At 43.6% G+C, this 17756-nt stretch overlaps 1 protein-coding gene across 17 annotated transcripts in view; it reads left to right on the top strand.

The window, feature by feature from the left end:
* Nucleotides 1–17756, top strand: part of MAGI1 (membrane associated guanylate kinase, WW and PDZ domain containing 1) — a 578678-nt gene that overhangs the window by 532403 nt on the left and 28519 nt on the right. For 11 of the 17 annotated variants that reach the window (XM_031470689.2, XM_031470691.2, XM_010987364.3 and 8 more), the window contains 3 exons: nt 2457–2488; nt 12229–12445; nt 16075–16158. In XM_031470689.2, the coding sequence (XP_031326549.1) occupies nt 2457–2488; nt 12229–12445; nt 16075–16158 (333 nt within the window). The remainder of the gene's footprint in view (nt 1–2456; nt 2489–12228; nt 12446–16074; nt 16159–17756) is intronic. The other 6 variants (XM_031470693.2, XM_064496333.1, XM_064496337.1 and 3 more) reach the window with 1 other exon arrangement.

Consider the following 17756-nt stretch of genomic DNA (forward strand, 5'->3'; position numbering starts at 1 on the left):
AACCTCTGCAGATGGCTTCATAGGTTGATCATCCCTTAGTTTATTTAGAACTTAAAGTCATTGCCAGGTTCCCTTTATACCAATAGTACTGCGTTGAGCATCCTGTTACCTCCATAACCTTTAAATGTGTGTGCGAGTGTTATCATTTTGATAGCAAATTTAAAACGCCCTTTATTTTATATATGAAAATTTTAAGAAATTGGAAATTTAAGATGATCAGAGTTTTATAAATGATTAGCAGAGCGTGGATTGAAGTCATTTTCCTCCTAACAAGTTAGAGATTCTTTAAAAATTGTTGTATTGGAAGCCTAGGAGAAATCAAGTTTAGTAAAAGCCCACTACAGTGAAGTGTTACTCCAATTAACTAAGAAGTTCAGTATGAATTAGAGAAAAATCTGTATTTAAAGATGGACTATTATCCCATGTTGAAGTGTACACAGTGACCCACCCTAATATAACTTGATAAAATTCCTTAAGGGAATCACATTAATGAACAAATAAAGGTGCCAAATACTTATTTTTAGGAAAAATGACACCTCTAGATTGCTCAGCACAGTTAGTCTCGTCCCTAGGCAGAATATTTCCCCTACAGTGTTTTTTTTGCATTTTAACATGCTAGGCAAATGATTTGTCCTAGTTAGAGTAAGATAACCATAACGACTTCTTTTTTTCCTAAGTGGTGTAAATTAGCAAAGGAAGCTAAAAAGGATTGACATTTGAGGGCCGAGGTAGGAGGCTTTTAAACATTTTGTCTGTTCAGTTATCACAACCATCTTGTGCAAATGAGCCTGAATCTTTCCATTTCATAAATTGAGAAACTGAGGCACAGAAGGCTTCAGAACAACTCGATGAAGGTTGTCTATCGGAGTTCGCAAGACCCGAAAGTAATGATCCTCTTTTTACTGTATCATAGTTGCCTTAAATGGGGTCCTCAGACCTTCTGCATCAGAATCTCCTGAAATGTTCATACTGCAGATTCCTGGGATGCTCAGGGTGGGTCCTGGGATTCTGCATTGATGAGAAGCTGCCACCTCCTCCTTAGGCACTGTGAAGTCTAAGAGCCACTGTCCCAGATCGTGGTGACCTCCTTTTGGTAATGTGATGAGCTGTGCCAGAGGAGAGGACGAGTGGTCCCTGTCACACGTCTCTTGCAATCGGCACATTAGCAGTGCTCCTCTGGGTGGCTTCCCCTTCACCACCCCACTCTGTTGCCTCCTATTACTCACACTGAACTAAACAGCTGCTGGCTTAACAAGTCACTTCCAAGTTGAAATCATCACACCACCCAGAGATGATTTCCTAAAAAAGGTTGAAATTTCCAGTGCAGAATCATCAGATCCCAATCCATCAGGTCCTGGATTGTGCCTACTATAGGTGGAACCTGCTTTTGCATTCTTATGTTTGCTCAAACCAAAAATTAAAAAAAAAAAAGTGAGAAGGCAGCTTGCAGAAATGATTACTTTTAAAACACCGATAAATGCTTTTATTTTCCTTTCCAGCCCTCCTTTGCTATGCTCCTTTGGTGGCCAATTTCCCATAAGTCTGCCCCTAATGGCTGCAGACTTCTCTAGGAGTGAGATCAGCGGTCCCTTCTAGGTCTCATCCTCTCACCAAAGACAGGGTTTTGGGAGAGCCAGCTAGGTTCAAGGAGCACTTTTTTCCTCCCCTGCCTTTCACTGTCTCCATTATTCTCTTTTTTTCTCTCAGCTCTGTGAAATTTCTCTTTTTCACTCTCCAACAACCTGCTTTTGAGGGGTGAGTCCCAGAAAACTGAATAGGCGTGTGCTTGGATGAGTGACATGTGGAGAGGTGTGATTGTGATTTGGAGGGGGTCCTAGACCAACTTGGATCTATGTTCTGTGTTGGCAGAAGAGTGTCTCTGTTTTGGTGCTCAGCTCATCCAAATAAAGAAAGCATTTCCTCTCCTAAAAGGCAGAGGGGAAAAAAGAGAGAAAGAAAAGACCAAAAAAAAAAGAAAGAAAAAGGAAAAAAAAATTAATCTTAACCATGTACTTCTCTGAAGCTAAATATACACCCCCTTCCTCTGTCGTGATTGGTCCGTTTCAATTGACAAGTGGATCGTATGGAAAGGAAATATCCTGGACTTAATTGTAAGTTAAGTCTCTCTTAATCCAGAAGAGCATTTGAGATTCTGTCCAAGTGTTCAATTTCCCAGGCCGCTGAGGTCTGTGAATTTCTTTTCCCAGCCTCCAGGCTGCTGCAGTACAAGTCAGCATAGCTAATGCAGATAGATCTCCTGCCTCTCGCTCTCCTCCTCCCTCTGCTTTGATTCGATATGAACAGCCTGGTAACTCCGATGCTGGGGAGAAATCTGACATAACTCTGCAGATGGCTAGGTTGCCATGAAACACCTGGGGATTGTTCTTTAAGGAAAAGGTAACGTTCATATGCTAATGATTTCTTTCCCCCTTCCCTTCTTGTTGCATTTTTTCCAGGGCTGCCAGTTCCCAAGAAGAGCCCAAAGTCGGTAAGGACTTGTCAGTTACTTGATGATTGTTTTGGGGGGTGGGGTTGGGGGGCTGGTGGTGGGAAGGGATGCTGTCTGGCTGGACTTGACTAAATGTGTTTTAGAGTGGATGGAGGAGACAGCCAGGGCTCATTTTATTAAGTTCTGGGGATCCGTTTGGTATAGAAGGTATTGGGGTTTGTCTTTAGCTGTCTAGTGATTTGTAGGCAGTCTGCAGGAGCCTGGATAACGAATGCATGTTTGGAATCTTCTCATATAAATGCATCACAACTCTCATTTGAATGCATGACTTTCTTAGATGTTTTAACTTGATACAAATCCTATTGTTTCTTTTGGGAGGAGGGAAAAAAAAAAAACAAAAAACACCTACCTGCTTACTGGGTAGCATTGCTCTCAACTGGTGTTTCCAGCCATTCACATGGATAGATTCTCTCCCTAAGCTTTCTTATACATTGGATGATGAATTATTTAAAAAATTGAAAGCCTGAAGGTTTACGGAAGAGTTGCTCTGCCCTGTATATATGTCCGTGCTCACATGGAAGATGCCCCAGCACTAAGAGTAAGACATTTCCTTGCTGTGGAAACGTCCTTTGTTGTTTTGCCAGCTTTTAGCGGCATTATGCTGCAGGTATAGGATTCTTTAAAAAAAAAAAAAAATCAATGTTATGCTGTCCTTTCTAATCTGGTTTCCTGAAGATGCATTACCTAGTTGACATGTTAGCTAATAGCTTAGAGGCTTTAATGTTTTGCTTGGTTTTGGTGAGCTTCTGCTCCCGGGGCACTGACAACAAATTAAAATGCTACTTAAAAACTCAAAATCTGGAACTCTGATGCCTGTGGAATCGATCCGGGTGAAAGAAGCTTCCCAATTTATTAACATTAGGACGAAGAGGGGTGTATTTCCTTGTGGCTTAGAATATGAGGGCGCGGGAAAATTGATAGCCTTCCGCCATCCAGGGATGGAAAGCCTTTAAAACTTTGCAATTTAAGGTGCTGCAGCTGAATTCCTTCCACCTGTCTCCAAGCTTGGCCGCGAGAGGCAGAAGAGAAGTTTATTCTGGAGATGAGAGAGGGAGCTGCCTGCATTCTTAAGCCCCGCTCCTAAGTTCTCCAAAGAGAAAAACCTGCAATAATTGATGTGATTTCAGTGAAACATAGTGCCATGGTGATGGGGACATGTGATTTCGGGGCTGCTTCTCTTGTCATTTTGTGTTAATGTCCAGGCTGAAGAGTGCTGGTAGGTTTCTGCATTGGAACCACAGAGATGCCAAAGCCTGTGAGAGTGTGTGTGTGTGTGTGTGTGTGTGTGTGTGTGTGTGTGTGTGTGTGTGTGTGTGTGTGTGTGTGTACAGGCATGCATATGTGTCTCCCATCCCTGGGTCATAGTTAGAAACCTATTCAGCCTTCAGAAAAAATAGCAGCAAATCTGTAAGGTATGTCACATGAGCTTGAGTTAGCAGGACTCATGCTTTTTTCTGCCCCACCCCCCGAGCCTGCTATGTGATGCAGACTTATTTTACACACTCCACATGGAATGGAGTCTTGACAAGGAGCACACTGGGGGAGATAGAGCAGTTTTGCACAGGCAGCATGGTATCAGGTAGCAAGGTGTTCTGTTTTGTTTTGCATCCCCTTTAAACTTGCTGTGCAAAAGGATTTTTGTAGCTTCATTTGCATCTCTTCTCCCCCGAAGTGTTTTGGAATTCCCTGCTGAACTCAAAGGGTATCAAACAGGTACAGAGCCTGCATTCACCAAGTCAGTTAAGAGAATTCCCTGTGACCGTTTATTTTTGTGGAAGCCATGTCATTAGCAAGCCGCAAGCCAATTATTCAGGCTGCATTCCTAGGAAGAAAGCTCTCTTAACTGCTTTGCCCACAGTCTGCTGGCTCTTAATTACCACAAGCTAAGAGACTGGTGTATTGCTGGGTTAGAAACGAACAAGCCCCCGGCTTGGGGCTTGTCCTTTGCTGGCTTCTCTGCCAGGACAGGGATGATGGTTTTCACAGCACTGCTGGCACACTCTGGCAGCTGCCGTACAAAATTTGGGGGCTATCAGCCAAGGTCTGCTGTTGCCGGTAGAGCTTCGCTCGCATCTGTGACCAGTGGGACTTCTGCACAGGTGAATTGAGAGCGACTTCCCTTGCCCAGTCTGAATTTTGATGAAGTCCTGCCAGAGAGCCAGATGATGATGGAATTTTTTGGTAGGGTCACAGGGAGTCCACGCGGAAGCCAGATGTTGTGGTTCCAGAAAGCCATTCACATAAAGACAGATAGGGTCAGCTCTGCCGGCCACAGAATGGAACATACACTGCTGAAGCCTGGGTTGTGATACGCTGAGTTACCAGCAGCCCAGAGAAGATGCTGCCTTCACCCTGGACCATGTATTTTCTTTATTCTTAGAAGTTCCCAACACTGTTGGCTTGCTTATGTGACTGACAGCTTCCTTTGCCCTGGTACCTTTTTTTTTTCCTATAAATATTTTCAATAATTCAGTAGTTGGGTTTTTATTAGCCCAGAAGGACTTCTCTTTTTGATCTGACTTCCCCTTCTGGATAGCCTCTATAACTTACCCTTAATAAGCAATTTCACCTACTAGATTTAGTTTAAATGTTAAATTGATGGTTGATATCCTCGTGGGAGGTGATGGCTGTCTTCATAAAATGTTACTAATTGAATGCCTAGACGTCCCTAACATCGGAGATTTTTTTTTTTTTTAACCAAATGGCAGGGACAAAAATAAGACATATCTGCTGTCAGGTTCTAGGCCTCACTGGGAAGCTTGATTGTGGGGCCCAGTTTAATCATCCTGACTGGAAACTTGTTCAGTGAAGACTCTTGGTCTAAATCACACACAAGGACTTGGTGTGTGAGGATCGGAAACTCTAAATATCACACCAAACCCTGAACTTAAAGTCAGTATTCACCTGTGTTTTCTCACTAGTTCAATTCCCAACTGGTACTTCCTTTTCACCCTTCTTTCATCTGTCCATCTGTCCATGTATCCGCTTATCCATCCATCCAACCATCCAGCAGGTTGGTGCTGAGAAAGTGCTAAGTGTCGGGTTTGGTGTGAGGCACTGGAAATGCCTTTCTTCTTGGAGCTGACAAATGATTTATTGATTGCTGCTTTCACAGAAAGGATTCATTGTCACAAATCACCAAAATTTTTTATGCATTTGTTCCATCAACAAACATTTATTGAGTATCTCCTTTATCCCAGACCCAATACTCGTCTACAACAGGAACTAAAACAGAACACATTCATGCCCTCCCAGAACTGGGGGGAGACAGATGACCACATAAACAAGGCACATCCACACAGACCTTCCCCATGGGGCCTCCAGTGCAATGAGCATATACTTTCAAAAGGTAACAAAGCAGAAATATAACGTAGAACCAAGGACACACGTAATGAAAATCATTCAGCTCTTAATTATAATGACCTAAGGGAAGTCGCCATACAAAGCCATAAAAAGGACCCAAGATTGAGTTAGATGCTGTGATGCAGCCATGGAATTCTTTCAAGTTCTCCAGCAGCCTATGCAACGTAGGGAACCACAGTATTTACTTAGTTTTTATTTTCAGATTAAAAACAGCATAAAGTGTTCACTAAGGAGACAACATTTTCCCAGTGACTACAAAACTTCTTATGTAAAGTTTTCTCATAGGGGACACCCAATGATGGGCAGGGAAATCTCTTAAGCAAACGCAGCAAACAGAAAGGTAGCAACAGAGACAGGTTTTTGTTCCATTGCCCTCTGTTCCTCACCCCTGGAAGGGCTGCTGAGGACATAGACAGCTAGTCACTAAAAAATACGGCGGACAGGTTGCTTAGTGTACACAGTGAGTGACCCTGACCTGAATCCTCCTGAATGCTGCCTCTTAAACCCTCCCGGTGGCCTTAGCACCCCAGTGCCACTTGTCCCAGAACCAGGGCAATAACACCATCCACCAAAGCTCCAAGCTACAGGGAGAAGCAGTGAGAGTCGTGGATGGGAGAAGGGTTATGGTTACTGGAGTCAGTCCCATTGCCTGCCACTGCACACAGCAGCCATACCCTCAGCCCTTTGAAGCCCAGGAAATAGACTTTGCCGTTGTAGTAGATTCCATGAAAACATCCAGTCTGAGCTTAAAATTCATTTTCACATCCAATCAATACCTTCCTTTTCTTCTCCATTAACTCCTCTTTTTTGCCTTTTGGGAAGAAATCGTTTGACTTAGACCCATACATGCTAAAAGAAAGAGGCAAAAGTGAAGGACCGTCCTCTGCTTTGGCTTGTTTTTGAGACTGATTTTCATGCAACCTCTAATGACATTGGCCTGATACCTCATCAGCACTTGGAGTTTTTCCTGTTGTCCACGTACATCGCTGCAGTGGCCTTCAGCCTTGGCAGATACGTGAACTGTAAATAATTTTGCTTTAAAATGGATCGATTTGTCATTTTTAAGCCACATGAATTCTTTTCATCATTTAAGCTCCTAAGTGCTGCCTGTATTCACTTGCTGTTCCAAGCAAATATTTTCAGCTCACTTTATAAGTACGTCCATTTTGAAATCATTCTGGGAAATACTAATGAGCTGATTTTTTCCCCACCATTTCCATTTATAGAGTCCGTTGCATCTTCCCAGTTTCCCTGGCCTGTCGGTAATAAGGAAATCATCTGTTTTAGGGAGGTTGGTATAGGTTTATTTTAAAAGGTCCTCTGATACAGGTTCACAGCTTGTGTGTGGCCAAGGACTTCTGTGGAGTTTTCACAACTGAACCCATTTCTTTCTTCCTAGTTGGTCCTAATTTGCTATTCAGAAATTTAAAAAAATCTTGCTTCAAAACTATCTGCATAGTGAAAACAGCTAGTGTTGGAATTATTCATCTCAGTATGTGGTGTTCCTTTCCAACCATTTTTTTTCAAGCTGGAGACCTGGAGGTGGAGGTCTGTGTTTCTAAGATCTCTTCCTTTCCCCCTTCCCTCCCCCTTACCCTCCTTCTCTCCGCACCCCCCTTCATTTTCTTCTCCCTTGGTCCCCTCCCCTCCCTCCTCCCCCTTCCCTCCTCCTCCCCCTCCTCTCCCCCTTCCTTTGGCCCCTCCCCATTCACCTCCTTCTCTCCCCCATTCAGCCTTTCAGCATTGCCTATCAAATATGGCACCAAACTGTCCTTTGCCTTTACTTGTCCCTCTCCTTTGTCATTTCTTTTCCCCTTGGTACCAACCACCCCGGGTCCCTCAGACAGTCTGCATAGTAGCCTCTGGACTGGCTCTTGGCTTTTACTCCCACCCCCACCACCCTTTTCAGCAGCCAGTAGCCAGACCAAACTTCCTGGAAGTAAGTGGGCTCCTGGCCCACCCACCCTTGCTTTGAAGTCATGAATGGATTCCTCCTCCCCTGAACTAAAAAAAAATTTTTTTTTGATAAGTGACAGTTTTGGGGGTTTTTTTTAAAACATTTTTTATTGAGTTATAATCATTTTACAATGTGTCAAATTCCAGTGTAGAGCAGTTTTGCAGTTATACTTGAACATATATATATTCATTGTCACATTTTTTTTCTCTGCCCCTGAACTACGAATTGAAACCCAAACTCCTTGCCCCACAAAGCCCTTGCATTTTGGGGTCTCCAAGTTCATCTCAGCCTCCCGGCTCCCCTGTTGTGACACACTCTTCTCCTCCCTGTTCTTCAAACAGTCCAAGCTCAGTTTTGCTTTGCAGACACAGCACATGCTGCTTCCCTCAGTGGCTGTTCTTCCAGAGGCATCTCCTACCTACTTATCTAAAGGACATTGCAGTATATTGTCCTCAGTCTTTTATGATTATTGGATTAATATCTATCACACACACATACACAAACACACACTCCTGGATACACAGGTATAAATTCTAAGTGCTCAGGTACCATCTCTTTCTCACTGAGACATTGTATCTTTCAGAATCGGGCTCACAGAAGGTGATCTGTATGCTTTATTGGATGAAGGAATAAATATATTACAGGTGCCTCCTTAAGAGGGGCTGCCCTGGGTGGTCTGTCATTGGTATTCTGGAATTTGCTCCATCCACGTTCTTAGAACGTAACAAACTCAAAGTGCATCTTTAACTACAAATGCTTATCTTCAGGCCAGTTTCTCACCTAGAAAAATGAAGTGATAGACAGCCACATTAGATGCACGTCAGAGCCTCTGTGAGCACTAGTTCAGATGTGGATTTGTCCTCCTGCCCCAAGTCTTCGGAGACGTGATCCAGATTGCTGAAGAGGCGTGCAAGGTGACTTTAATTTGAGAGATATATAAACATGGCTTTTCTCCTGGACAGTTCTGGACTCTGACCAAACAAAGGACAATGTCATAGCTAACTAGACGATAAAAAGGCATATTTTGAACTTTCCACACACACACACAGAGCATAACTTCACAAAGGGCCTAGGTGCCGAGATATTACACACACAATGCATCTTCAAATTAAGTTGTTTTCATAATTGAACTTGAGAAGAAACATCAAGGGAGGTCAAATCTTATCAGGGGAAAATCCAAAAAGCTTCCAGATGCTTGTGTATTTAGCCCGTGGGGGTGGGTCAGAAGATGCCATTTAGTGATAGGTTTTGTGGTGGCATAGTTTTTAGAAGATCTTCCCAGGATGCTGCTTGCCTTTCATTTTCCAAATTTAGGGACAAGATTTAGACGGCATTAAAAGGGAAAGGATGGGTGCAGTTTGATGGAGAAACAGTTCTGCAAACTCATTCTGCATTGTAGCTGTCATTTGGTGATAAATTGGACCTCAATGTGTTGTTTTTTGGGGAGGGGAGAAAAGGTGAGAAAATTTTTTAAATGGCCCCAGGTATTTCTCGTAAACGTCACTTGCACAGTCTGGTTTTGGCAAAGCCGTCTCTTCAGTTAAACTCAAGGTTTCCAGGTCCTCCATGTCAGATTTGTTACACTGGGACAGCCACCGCAGTCTTGGAAACCCGTGAGGTGACATACAGAATCAGTGTGCGTGTCTTTGCGGGTCTGTGTGTAAAAAGCGTGTGTGCATTCTCTGCTGGAGGAAGGTCCAGACTCTCTTAGTGGGTCAGGGTTGTCGGAAAGCTGTTTCTCCTGTTCAGGAAGAGGCAGTGATTAGAAGAGGTTAAATTTAGAGAGGTTACAGAGTAAGCCCAGGAAAGGAAGAAGGAGAGAGGTGTGGCGTTTCCCTCAGGTGATCCTGCAGTGCGGCTCACTGGGTCCCTGCGAGGCTTTGGGAAGAGGCGCCTCAACACCGAGGAGACTGGTGGTTCAGGGGTCAGAGACTGACTTTAACTGGGAAATGAATTCAGTGTCAATGGACCAACCCCACATCCAGCATTTGCTCCTCACTTGAGAAACCAGGAGAGGGTGGGCGCTTGAAGGGAGTGGTACAGCTCTCAGGGTAAATCCAGAGGTCCTTAATCTATTGAACTATTTGCTTTTACTTGTAAAATATCTTTTTCCTCCCTTCCAAAAAGAGAGCAGAAACAAAGCACTACCACAGTGTAAAAAGATAGAAACTAATAGTCTCATTAATTTTCCTTTCCAAGGTTCATTTCAAAATGAAAATAGCTTTGCATTTTGTCTTGATTATACAAAGCATTCTCTTTACGTTGTAAAAATAAGAAGTAGGCAGTACAGGAACATATAAGAGACGGGACAACCCACCCCAAATCCAACTTGTTTCTCTGTCTGCTGGGGTGTGTGCACGCCCGACATGGGCTGACACCCCACATGCTTGTTTATAACAGGGACCCTTGTAAAGATCACAGTGAGGAGGCACGCAAATTCCCACGCACAGGGAAGGGGGTGTGGGGACTGTATCCATCATTGACACTTTCCTGCATCTGAAAATCTTCAGCATGTCTCCAGGGGAAGCACAAGGCAGGTACTGACTTTCTCGGGGCTGAAATGGGAGAGCTGGTCCCGAGGGCCGAATTCACTTTGGTGAGGGGGTGGGACGCTTTTGGAAGTTGCAGAACCAGGTTCTCTCCCAAGTCTTTGGAATACTGATGCATCCAGGTCGGAGCTGAGCATGTTATCTTCAAAAGGGAACAATGGGGACATGGGGGTGAAGGTGATGGTGTCCTTGCCCAAAGGTCCATGTGTTTCCTGACACCTTTCCCGGAGTAATTTGTCTCCTTGAGTCCGAGTGAATTGAGCTTTCTCGTACATTCTTACCAAGACCTCTTTGCTAGGTTAGCATATGGCCCTCGTATTTCTCCCACAAGCACACCAAGCATAATTTCAAATGGTCTATTGGTCTTTGCTAAATGCATGCCCAGTTTTCCTCAACTTTGAATCTTCACTGAAACCTATATTCAGAGCTGTAATCTGTAAAAGTCAGGGATGGTGAAGTTTTTGTCCTCCTTGGCCTTTCTTCAGATTTCAAAGCAAGGACTAGAGGGAGGGGGAGTAGAGAGGCCTGAGAAATGAATGAAAGGGACCTTAGAAATGTCCATCAAGTTGGGGAATGGAAGATGGAGGCCACCTGAGGAGAGAGCAAGGAAGAACCATTGTTCTAAGACTGAATTGTTAAGACCCAGGGCAAGAATTTGATGCTTTTAAAGAACCTGAGGGAAATGGAATGTCTGAGTCACAAATCTTATAAACTAAAAACTCCTAAGCTCTGCAGGACCTGTAAGAGAGGTTGGCAGTGTCCAGTTATGATGCTCTGAGGTAGATAAATGTAGTGACGTGGCATCTGTTGTGTGAGAGACAGGAGTCTAGGATTTTTATTTTGAACAGGGGGAAACTAAACACCTGGGCTTACCACATCTTTTATCGGAGAAAGTAAGAGCTGAAATGTTCCATGTTTTCCCCCTCCAGTATTTTTCCTTCCACTAGATTTTGTTCTCCATTCAGTTGCCCTTCAGACCAAGAGCATCTCAAAAAACGGGAAGGGTCTTTTGCTGAGCAGGTTTTCAGGATCAGGAGCCTGCTTATTGCATTGGAATTCAGATGAAACTCTTTCCCTTTGGCTGCTACTCGGACTTTGGACAAGTTGCAGATCTGAGAAGGCTGACCCCCTGAGGTCAACACATATATAAAAATGGATCTCAGTTTTCAACCAACAGTAGTGTCAGGAGATCAAGAGGTGAAATGTGAGGCCTCAAAAATTGATTCGCTAAGAATTATGAAAGCTCTTCAGATAATAGTTATGTATATACTTAAAAGTACAAGGGCACATCAGTCTTAGATGTGATTCTTTAAAGATCTGATTCCTGTTTCTTACAGGCTACAAGGACTGATGGTAAATCCTTAGATAGAAGTTGAATATTTTATTAATGAAAGGTGGAAGATGTGGGGTCCCAAGGAGCGTTTTTAGCCCTGGTTGTGAATTCCTTTCGGATATGAGAGCCTTCTGTTCAAACCACTCATGGTCTTTGGTGCCACATGTTTTGTTTCAAAATGAAGATGTTAAAACGGATACAGCTTATAATAAGCGAGCCCAGTGTCTTAGCGGAGAACCTGTGATGCAAATTGGATTTGTTTTCTGCTCCAGCCCAGAAAGCCGCCCGGTTTGTGATTATGTGCTTCCATCTGGCCCGCCCCTCTGTCCGTCTGCCAGTCTCCTGGGGATGTACTGCCTTCAGCAGGAGCTGGGCGAAGGTGGAAGCCAAAATGTTGCTGATGTGTCTACGTACGTGTGCAAACAAGTGCCCAACAAAGACAGGCTCATGGAAAACACCCACTCGGGGAACCAATAATAACCTTCTCCTCTTGCCCCTCTCACTCGCTCCCTTTCAGCAACCCCTGGAAAGGAAAGACAGCCAGAACAGTTCGCAGCACAGTGTTTCCAGCCACCGAAGCCTGCACACGGCCTCCCCCGGCCACGGCCCGCAGGTGCTGCCCGAGTACCCACCCGCAGACGCCCCGGCTCCCGATCAGACCGACAGCGCCGGGCAGAAAAAACCAGATCCTTTTAAAATCTGGGCGCAGTCCAGGAGCATGTATGAAAACCGACGTGAGTAGCACCCGGGCTCTTGTCTTCCCCAGATCCCGCCGCCGGCCTCCCAACTTTCTCTTGAGGCTTATTGAGAATAGATTTTCAGAGTGTAAACCGGAGAGAGGTGAATCCAGGTGAGAGGTGAAAACGTCTCAGAGCAGCGTTCGAACCTGCTGGATATTCGCGGAGCCTCTGTTAGGTCCTCAGTTTGGGGAAGGGTAGATATGGACGGTCATCAGATGAAGGGTCTGGGTAAAAATTGATTTTATTTTTCCTTTTTGTTAAAAGAAGTGGCAGATCAGAGCTGTGGCCTCATTAATTCTTCCCCGCATGGAGATGGTGGCCGGCTCTGAGCACCAGTCTTCTGAAACAGCTCTGATACACAGTTGAACATAAATCTGATTGGTTTGGATGGCAGGAGTAATGAGAAGAAATTAAGTGCTTTCTTAGTGGTCTCCTGGTTTTTTAAGGATAGTGGTAATTTCTTTTTTTAACCATTATCAGTCTTTCTAAACATTCCCCTTAAAAAGGGGGAAAAAAAAAAAGCAGTGAGTGCTTTGTGCTTTAATTATTTATACCGTGGTTGAGCATGTTCCTTTGACTTTACCTTTTCAATAAATATGAGCTAGTGATGTCATACCTGGTAACTTTCTGGCTCTTATAAATGGAAAAGGCCCTTAATGTTTAATTTTTTTACTTTTTATGATGAAATGATTGCCAAAGACTATTCCCCATGAATAACATTCATTTATCTTACTATTCCCTAAGTTCTTAAAATGCTTTCATCTTAGGGGATGCAAATAGGCCCTGTTTGGGGGTGGGGGAGCTGTTATTCTTAGTGACGTTTTCTCATGAGGATGCATGGTCACGATGAACAGGTATGAAGTCCATGCTCCTCCTTGTGTTCTCTTTTTGTTCTGGGACAGGAGAGAATGTCTAATGAGGGAGGAGGCCGGGTTTGGTGAAGGGTCTGATGGAAACTGGAAGAGAGCAGAGAATCATTCTTACCCTCTTCTTGGTTGTAGTCCCCTCATCAGTGGTTACTTTTGTAGCCACAGCTGTGCTTCTCTCTCAGCAAGGCCCCCTGGAGAATCCAGGCACAGAGGTGGTGGGAGGTGTGGGAAGTGCTCCTGCCTCCCGCCCACCCGCTCGTACTTGGCCATGAAGCATTTCCTTTGCTGGCTGACGCAACTCCTCTCTGACCCAAAGAAAACAGGGGAGCAAGGCCAGCATCCCCGCCAGAGGAGAGCTGGCCACACTACTGGTGAAAGTCAGCACTCCGGGGACACAAGGCACGTCTGGGGTCTTGCTGAGTATCAAATTCTAGGAAGTCACTCAGGGGCCCCCCCCCGGTCCTTTCCCCCTTCAAGGGAGAGAGATCATTGCCTCCAAATTATAATGGTGCGTGGAATTATGCAGGCTGTTTGGGCTAAGGGTTCACTATGTCAGCAAAAGTCTAATCATTTGAGAAGGGATTTATTTAGGAAGACCCCAGAGTACACCTGACCCTTGGCGAGAGGAGATGCAGTTCCCCGGGAGCATCCTCGTAAGCAGGCGTTGCTAAGCTGATGTTACTAAGCGACTGTTCTCCCTGTGTCCTCTCACTAACTGTAGTGATTTCACTGGAGAAACGCTTTCCAAAGCGGAATGTTTTCATGTTCCATTCACATTTCTCTCTAACCACGGGGCTCCTCGAATCAATGGCCCAACTCCAGTTGACGTGGAAATACTGCTTTATTGACCGCGCCCCTGCTTCCCTCAGTGGAGTACATGCTGATGACTGAGTTTCCATGGATGAATCTTTTCATGATAAAGTAAACCGTGTTCTGAAGGGCCGGCGGGGGCCGCACGGATCGACACTTCTGATGCACCCAGTGAATAGGGGGTTACAGCTCAGGGGCCGTTTTCACCTTGACAGAAGCAGTATTTCTTCAGAACTTGGTACTGAATCCAATTTTTTTGAAAAGTTTTCACCGGGGGGAAAAAAAAAGCATCCAATGAGAGTCAGACTGAAATATCTGGATTAGCACCAGGGTGGGTCTCCACTTTCTCTAACATCTAAAGACGAGGACCTGGCAGCACAAATGAGAATCCATTTTTTGGCGATTGGAGGCTCTGTAATTGAGTGATCGCAGCAACCTAATAGATGTGAAAATTCACATAGGTTTCCTCCTCACAGTAAACGAGGACCATGGTAGGACTTTTCTCTCCAATGGTGATTGTTCCATATCCATCAATGGTTTTCTTTTCTTCACAGTACCTACAAATGAACCTACGCCAATCTTGTCTTTTAATCAGTATTTCGCTTTATCCCATCAGTCTCTGCCATTCCCTTGGGCTATTTTTTTTAACCTTGTCTTTTGAAAAAAAAAAAAATACAGCATGTAGTCTGGTTAGGAATGATTCCCTGCCCGACCCCTCAAGGCATATTAAAATAAGCAGAGTACTCCAGGGAAAACAGGAGAGCTGAAGTCAGCAATAGCACCTTCATTGTACCCTTAACTTCTCCCCGTTTTTTGGGGTGAGGAGGACATATATTTTCCTTGTATTTCATTTTATTGTGAAGGTTCTTAACATGGTCTCCAATCCAACTCCTTCACGTGGTCTAGATGCTGTGCAAAAATAACAAATTCTCGATACGGCCATCTGTCGAGACAGGAGTGTCTGAATGAATCAAGTGGAAGTACAGATGTGCTCATAAATCCCTCTGAAGAACTCAAAGGACACATGAGAGTCCTTTAGAAGCCACATTGCCTGTTTTGTGTTTTCTGTAGATAACAAGCCAGTGGTGCCCATCCTTAAGAAATGACAGTGATGCTGTCTCATTCATTAAATGTTCAGGAAGAACAGCTCGTATCCACTAGTGTTGCCTACAAAAGAAAGTCTGAAGCTTTTTGCAGTTGAAACTTTTGCCTGTTGATAAAATAGTTGGGAAAGAAAAAAATGACAAAGCTGTCCTATTAACCACAGTAAACCTGTCCCTCGAGAGCGACGTGCTTACGGATCTGGAATTGGGGAGCGGCTCCTTTATCACAGTGAATTTGAGGAGCTGAGCTGTGCATCTAGATTTTAAGAGCTGTTATGACAGTTCTTATTTGTGTGTTTGTTCAGCTCTTGGCCAGATCTGATGATTTGTGTCAGTAAATAAAAGACTGTTCTGCCTGAACTGCCTAGAATTTATCCGAATAGGTATTAGCCCAAGAATTAATCCCATCAGGAACTTGACACGACTTTAAATAAACGTAGGAGTGTGGCAATGACAGAAGTATGCTTTAAGTTTTTTTTTTTTTTTCCTTCAAAAGGGAAAAAGGGTTTAGACAAATCTAAAGTTCATGACATGCTTCAAACAAGGTCATACAAGAATGTGTACTTCGGGGTGTAATTAAATAGGAAGAGTCTAAGATGGTAATGGAAATTCTCAAACGGTACAGTTTTAAATTCTAGCTTTTTGACAAGCAAAGTACCATGAAAAAAAAAAAAAAGAGGGAAAAAAAGAATCAAACCATAGTCTTTTAAAATCCACAGCAGCCTTGACCTTTACTGTGAAAGCTTAACTGCACGTTCCTTATCAATCAAAACTAAATTAAAATGAACTAAGAGAAAGCACATACATTAAGCTTTGCAAAATTGTGAAATTAATATTCCAGCTATGTCACCTTCGCCTTCATCGGGATTGAGCAAGGGTGAAAGAGAGAAAGAAATCAATTCCACGAATTTTGGAGAATGTCAGAGTAAGGATTCACTGAAAACTTTCATTTCTCCATTATTATTCATCCTGTTTGATGTTCCCATTGGTTTGGGGGGCTGGGGAGAAACTCAGAAAAGGGAGGGAAATAAGAAAGATGCCATGAACCGAAGTGTTTGAGGCATTCTTCTTAACCAAGCAAAGAGCAAAGACAAGATGAAATAAAAAATGTTGGGCATGTTCAGCCAAGTCTGCAAATGTGTTGTGTCTGTTGTAATGAAGTCACCAGGACAGTTCTCCAAAACCCTGGTGACTCCATCCTTTCTAATTATCAAAGGAAGTCTTTTGACTGCTTCTTGGAGTCGTTAGTGGAACTACCAAAGGAAATTAGCTGTTCAGATGTCCCCTATGCAAGGGCCTAGAAATGAACAAAGCTGGACAAGATTCTCTTAGCTCTTTTTGATTTAGTCTCACTCCAAAAAAAAAAAAAGTGATAGTAATATCAGAAAGATGGCTCTACCTCACTGCCTCCTAGAAACTTAATTTTAATAAAATCTGCCTGAAATAGAGAAGAGAACAAAAAACATTTTGGGGGAGTAGTTTAGAAACTTTAGTGCCCTTGGGAAGAAGTGGCAGCAGAGGACAAAGAAGGGAAAAATCATTCTATAAATCTGTAATATGTTTCAGTACTGATTGATGACCGAAGTTGTATATTTGGGCAGATGGTGTTTGGTCAGTAGAAGAATATAATTATCAAAATGCCACAGTTCAAAGGCCAAAAGACTTTCTTTGTAACGTGTCTGTGTGTTGCTGTATTGTGTTTGTGCGTGTTTTCGTAAAAAGCTCATCACTGACGTCTTCTGCATCCTTGGTATCTGTCATTGGGCATCTTCCTTTCAACAGGAAGCTCTTTAAATAAAATTACTATTTGCTTATTGATTCTCAGAGAAGCAAATTTTTTTCCAATGGACTGCACTGTATGATAAGCCTAGATCTGGTGGCTACAACTGCCCAAACCATGGTGGCTTACCCCTCAGTGGGCAATAATAAGGCAGAAACTTGCTACATTTGATGTCACTGTAGGAGGGGCACGTGTTCCTATATTAATTGATGCTGAGAAAAAATTGGTCTGGGCTGGAGGTCTCCGCAGAGGTCCTTTCCTTGTTCACAGACAGGCACAGCGGATTTAAAGCAAACTCAGCCAAGAACCGAGTGCTGACTGGAAAGCACTCGGGGTCTATTTGGGTGATAATCCTCCTGCTTGAGTGAACCGAAGACAGAGACACAACTTGATTTAATTTGTTGTTTCAATGAGGCTATTACAACAAATACCCTTTAGCCAGCTACTCAAACAGAAAGAAAATATTGTTACCTTAGCGTGCTCAAGAAAATATCATTCTCAAATTGTGCTTCTGGGCGTCCTATGATGTAGCTTAACTCCACATTCCACAGCATCTTACAGCTTAGCCTCAGCAATTATAATAAGAAAGCGCTGGATTAGAAGCACCATTTAAAGCACAGCATTAAGATAGCTCAGGCAGAAATATTGGATTCAGACTCCTCTGACTTGGACTCACCTGTTCATTTAGTTTCTTCTCTCTTAGCGTATTCATTCACTATACATTTTAAGCTTATGGGTGAATC

Source organism: Camelus dromedarius, chromosome 17, assembly GCF_036321535.1.
Source record: "Camelus dromedarius isolate mCamDro1 chromosome 17, mCamDro1.pat, whole genome shotgun sequence".
In the NCBI taxonomy this organism is placed as follows: domain Eukaryota; kingdom Metazoa; phylum Chordata; class Mammalia; order Artiodactyla; family Camelidae; genus Camelus; species Camelus dromedarius.